At 40.2% G+C, this 6000-nt stretch overlaps 1 protein-coding gene across 1 annotated transcript; it reads right to left on the bottom strand.

The window, feature by feature from the left end:
- LOC122668224 (ethylene-responsive transcription factor ERF084-like) lies at positions 1-786 on the bottom strand. The gene has a single exon (XM_043864815.1). It carries the CDS (start codon positions 784-786, stop codon positions 1-3), a length of 786 nt encoding a protein of 261 aa, XP_043720750.1.
- Positions 787-6000: the final 5214 nt, after the last annotated feature.

Below are 6000 nucleotides of genomic sequence, written 5' to 3'. Positions count from 1 at the left end.
CTAGTCATCTAGTAGCTGCTGCTGTGCTGCAGTCATGCTAAGGAAATCCACACCTAGCTTCAAATCCAACTCTACCTTACAAGGTTTCTTTCTTTCACCAATACCAGTAGAAGTAGTAGTAGCAGTAGTAGTAGTAGAACTGAAGAGCTGAGCTACTGAGCTAACCACAACACATGTTCTATTACAGTTACCCATACTTCTGGACTTAACCTTACTACTACTATTTGACTTGTTCTTATCCAAGGATGCCGGAGAAGATTCCGGCAATAGGGAAGGGATCACAAAATTAGTCCGAGCCTTGGACCCTCTCAGTCTCCTAGCCGCCGAGTCATAAGCTCGTGCCGCCTCTTCCGCCGTGTCAAACGTGCCGAGCCAGTGTCGACAACGCCCGATTCGATCACGTATCTCAGCCGACCATCGACCCCACGGTCTCTTCCTCACACCTCTGTATCTCTTCTGCACCGAAATGCTTCCATTTCTCTTCTCCGCTTCCGAATCAGCTCCGACACGCTGTGAAACCGAAACCGAAACTGATTCATCACTTCCGAACAGAACGTGTCGGCCCACAACAGCAGCTATTCCTTCAAGAACTGGTGGATAGGGCTCATCATCCGGTGTCGGAAAACCACCGGGAAACGGTCCATTATCAGATGGGTTTACTGGTATTGGACTCAACAACGAAGAAGAAGAAGAAGCTTCTGAAGCTTCGAACAGTTCTGGTTTAATAAATAACGGAAACACTGCAGGCTTGTAGGTTTCATTGTTATTCATCTTCATCATCATCATCATTATCTTCTCTGTTCTTCTCTCTTCTCTGTTTTTTTTCAGAACGAAAGCGATGAACCGAAAACGTTGCTACCCACTTATATACGAAGACAGTAGAGATTTTTTCGATAAATTTAATAAAGAAAATTTGGATTATTATATTGAGAATTTAAAATATATATATATATATTCCTGTCATTCTCGATGAGATCGTATCCTTCATATTAACTTATTATATGCTCTTCCACCCATCACAACTCACAAGCTTTTCGAATCAGATTAAAAGTTAGAATTAGGGCATGAACTACCCTTGTGTTTTTCATAATTTACAATGGTTACTGTACTGTTGTAAGAAAGAGAATTGCTGAGTAGGGAGTTGGAAGGAATTTAAGAGGAAGAAAAGGGTAGTTGGGGATTATGATTTGATAGCCAGTCTGTACTACTACTACCCCTGCTCGCTTGCTTAGGGAGGGGTTTGTTCGATTGCGTACAACTCGAGCTGCGAGGTCATGGTTTCGTATGGAGTTCAAGAAGGACAAGATTGTTTGACCGCTTTGCTCGGTAAGGGTGTGTTTGTTTTTTTTTTGGGGTTTTACACCCAAGTAACCGTTTTTTGAGGTTGCATAGAAGGACCTTTGTGTATCTACCTGCATCACTTCCAAAGGTTACATTTAGTACGTAAAAGAGATGCAGAAAGGGTGTCAAAACCTAAATCGAACTGGTAAAACCGGCCCGGCCCAATCTGCTTGAGCCCAATTCAAATTGAACTGAGACATTATCGGTTCAGCTTTGGTTTACGGGTTAGAGCACAATTTAGTTTTGGATTTATTCGGGTTAAACCGATAGGCCACCGATTGGCTTGCCCAATAGGATCAAACCCGAACTGAACCGAATAATAAAACCAACCCCCAAACCCAAAAAAATATACCTAATCTCTACCCGGAACCAACCCATATCTGGGTTTCAAATCAACCGAGCTGAATTGAAACCGATATCACAAATTGAACCGAACTGAGTCAAGCCCAAATCGAAAACAAGTTAGAACCAAAGAGTCCTTATTGATTCGGTTTCCGCTTCCCTAAAACCCACATCGAACCCGAAAAACCGAACTGAATCACCCGACTGACACCCTTAGATGCAGTGAAGACACTGTAGATTAGATTAACATTGGTGTTCTTCTTCATCCATGCATGACGCACATTATTTGATCCCACAAAGTATTTGATCATGATTGTCTGATTAGCATCTTCAGGGTAGTAGAGTCATCCAAGGAGGCACCAGAGATATGGTGGGACCATCTCTCGTAATGTATGTTCCCGAGAAGAACTGTTGTTGTCTGATTTGATTATTGAGAAAGGGAAAAACATTCGGAAGGAAAGAGTAGAGAATGTCGGGGTTTAAAGTCTCTAAAAGGTTTACTATTCAAGGAAGGAAGGTGAGAGGGAATGAAAAACCAAATGGGCCAATGAAGGAGTTGAAACCCTGAAAGGGTACAAAGGGTGTCTTTTCTTCTTCTTCTTATGAAGCACCCTTAGCTTTTTGTGTCCAATTTGTTTTTGTTTCTCTCTCTGTAACCACAAACACATTTTGTTTTGTTTCTTTAAAAAGACGTGTAGGTGTGAGAGATGGGGTTCCCAAGGAAGAAACTCCCCTGCACGCGGGATTTTTAGTGTTTTTCACACTCTTTGGACTCAGTAACTCCAAAGTCTAAATTCACTCTGGTTTAGAGAGAGAGAGAGAGAGAGAGAGAGAGATCTTATTGGGTTTTGACAGAAATGGAGTAAATCCCAAAACTAGAGAGAAGAAAATGTATTAATTATTGTTAATTACGGTAACCGAGATTGAAGATGTTAGTAATTAATTTGTGGTATCAGCTTTGACTGACCATGAACTGCCCTAATTTCTCATTAGGTAATGATGTGAGTAGTTAAAAAGATAACCCATTTTTTTTAGTTTCTCTTTTAGAGTAATTGATGGCAATCGACGCTTTTAGAAAGCTCAATAGGCTCGTGCTCATCATCTAAGACTAACCCTACCTCATCATGTCTTTTAGACTTTGACTGTGTTCTAGTTTATTTTGCTCGAGATGATGCTGCAAAGATGTAATCGATTTGATAATCTATTTATAGTCTGATGTGTTCTAGCATTGAGATTAATTAGGGGTGTCAAACCCTAATCCAAATCGGTCGAACTGATTGAATTTGATAAAAAATATTTAAATCGAATAAAATCGATTTCTTATTGGACCAGGTTTGATTTGGAGTATTATGGAATCGGATGAAAATTGGATCACATTAGACTGATCGAAAACTCACTAAATATGAAAAACCAAACCCAAACCCATATAAAACCGAGTAAGAAACTGATACCAGTCTGAAATTTTATTTTTTTTTTAAAAAAAAAAATTTGTTCTTTTTCGATAATTATGTATATATACATTGCAAACCGGATCGAACCTGATACCAAATCGTTAACAACCTGATAAGAGAAAACTAAAATAAACAAAACCCAAATCGGACTGAAACCATAATTGGACTAACCTTTCCCTTATTGATTTGGTTTCGGATTTAACCATTCTCACTTTGAAATTGATTCAGCACAATCGAAACCAGACCAAACCAACCGATTGACACCCCTAATTGAGATGTCCTCAACTCCAATAAAGCCTTTTCTTATCTCCAGCTCGCCAACGCAATGGAGATGAAGAACAAAAGAAAAGAAGATACAGATTTGGCGCTGGTTTGTGTTGAAGAAGTTTCCAAATTGCCCTATTCTTCAGTACATCGTACGTGAGATTCTCTGCTCCAAACCATTCCGGTTCATTAGATTTTGCAATTGTATACATGTCATACAACTATGCCGCACCATAAGATCTTTGACACCGCAAAGGAGCCAAATCCATGTGTTAGCGGATAGAGAGGATTACAATAGTGAACTTCTAAGTATATATTTTGTGGGACTCACACAATCATGTGTTGTACAAGACTTGGGCAATAATACTGCTCTACATACATAGAATGAACGAGTTGCTAACTTCTCAGAAAATCTGTTAGCTTCATAGTCTAATCACAATTATATTAGTAGAATAAATTATATGGGAAGTACGCTCAGACATAGGGGCATGTGAAATGATCGTTACATCTCTAGGATTCTGTCTTTCCATGAGTGCGGAGCAGCTTAACGCACTTGCTCAGATGGTGTTCTTTGTCCCAAATTTTAATTTTACTTTTGATTGATATTAGCCTAAGATTCCATTGAGCTGTTTTGGACCCACCCTCCTTTTGCTCCTCCAGAATCACTGTTGGAAGCCCGAAAATATTAGCCAAATATGCACGCTGAGCAATCTATTCGGTCGTTTTATTGAGGTTAACCAAACCCTCGAGTAGGTAGTTAGCATTATTGATCATAGAATACAGACATTCTTAATTTCACTAATTTTTTATTTAATGAATTTTTTTTTTGGTTTCTAAAAAAAAAATAGGGTTTTTTACAATTATCATCCCAAAATCTTTACTATCTACTATTATCCCTCCCCCCCAAAATTTTCAAACAAATGTTACCCCCCTCTAATGCATACTAACCACTAACTGACTCCCACCGTTACATTTCCGTAACGGTGGGGGTTAGTCGTGATAGTGTGCCATTGTCACGAATTTTCTAAGACCAAAATGCCCTTTTGGGGTGGTAATTGTAAAAAAAAAAAAAAAAAATCATCACCTTCCTCCTCCTCCTTCTTCTTCCTCCTCCTCTGCAACCCATCACCGTCCTTTACTGAAACTTCAACACTACTTTGAGCATCTGATCCCCGGTTGCTTACCTCTGGTTTTTCCTCCTCCCTTTCTTTCATGATGGGTTTTTGAAGTGCTCGATTCAAATCCAGGTGGTTATTGAGCTCACCACGCAAAGCAGCCTCAACCCTTGTAAATCGATTTCCTCGGAGGAATTCCAAAATCGAATCTACCGAGTCAGCCATTACCAACATCCACTACCAAGTACCCACCTACAAGCGTATACTAAAAAGAAGATCTCGTGACACCTGAAAACACCAATGTAAATGAAAAACAAATTTTTTAATGAACATAAACCAAATTTGAGAAAGAAACAGGAAAACTCTGCTCTGCCCATTCTTAAAACACTCAAACAAACCCAAATCCACCTTTCTAAGTTCAAGTGACTCCGAAAACAAATAGAGTAAAGAAAAAACTCTATTTTTTAGGTACTGGTAATTCTGTAACTAAAACCCTGTAGAATAGTCGCCAGCTGAAATCCCCAAATCTCATTTCAGAAACCCTAAAGAGATTTTCTAAACAAAAGCCAATAAATACCAATCCGGAAATGCAAAGATCTGAAACTCTATGTTGTTGGGCTTGAGGATCCTTGTCGTTAAGGTCTGGGGACAAAGAACCAAAGTTTCTGCTACTGCTCAAGAAGGAACCTGAACTACCTCTTCGCGATGGGTTGAAGAGAGAATCAGAGGAGAGGAGTTTGAACTCTGAGCGGGAGGAATCTTCGAATGGGTTTTGTTGTTTTGGGATGGAGAACAGAGTATCTTTGTGTTTCAGGTTCATGGTAGGGGAGAGCATGGATAGACCCTGCGGATCTTGCATTCGATCACCCAAACTTTCTTTGTTCAGCAAGGACGGTGATGGGTTGCAGATGAGGAAGAAGAAGAAGGACAAGGAGGAGGAGAACGGTGATGGGATTTTTTTTTTTTTTTTTTTTACAACTACCACCCTAAAAGGGCATTTTGATCCTAGAAAATTCGTGACAACGACACACTGTCACGAGTAACCCCCACCGTTAAGAAAATGTAACGGTGGGGGCCAGTTAGTGATTAGTATGCATCAGAGGGGGTAGCAGTTGTTTGAAAGTTTTTTTGGGAGGGGGGTAATAGTAGATAGTAAAGATTTTGGGGTGGTAATTGTAAAAAACCCAAAAAAATTTAATAATTTTTTTTTTTTGGGTTTACCATTCCTTCGAATCCAGATCCTCTACGGCCAAGCTGTCCGGTAAGACCATGTTGCCAAGACACAGTGAGGTGCGCAATGACCGTCTTACCTCTGTCCCAGTGCCTTGCCTGAGTGAGGGTAAGACGGTCATTGCGTGCTTCACCGTGTCTTGGCAGCACGGTCTTACCGAACAGCTTGGCAATACAGGACACAAATTGCATTCCCTCTACCCCCCCCCCCCCCCCCCACCCAAAAAAAAAAAAAGAAACCATACAGCATGACAATG

Source organism: Telopea speciosissima, chromosome 7 (assembly GCF_018873765.1).
Source record: "Telopea speciosissima isolate NSW1024214 ecotype Mountain lineage chromosome 7, Tspe_v1, whole genome shotgun sequence".
NCBI classification, from domain to species: Eukaryota; Viridiplantae; Streptophyta; class Magnoliopsida; order Proteales; family Proteaceae; genus Telopea; species Telopea speciosissima.
The sequence above is the reverse complement of the archived record's forward strand: the minus strand, read 5'-3'. Positions and strand labels throughout refer to the sequence as shown.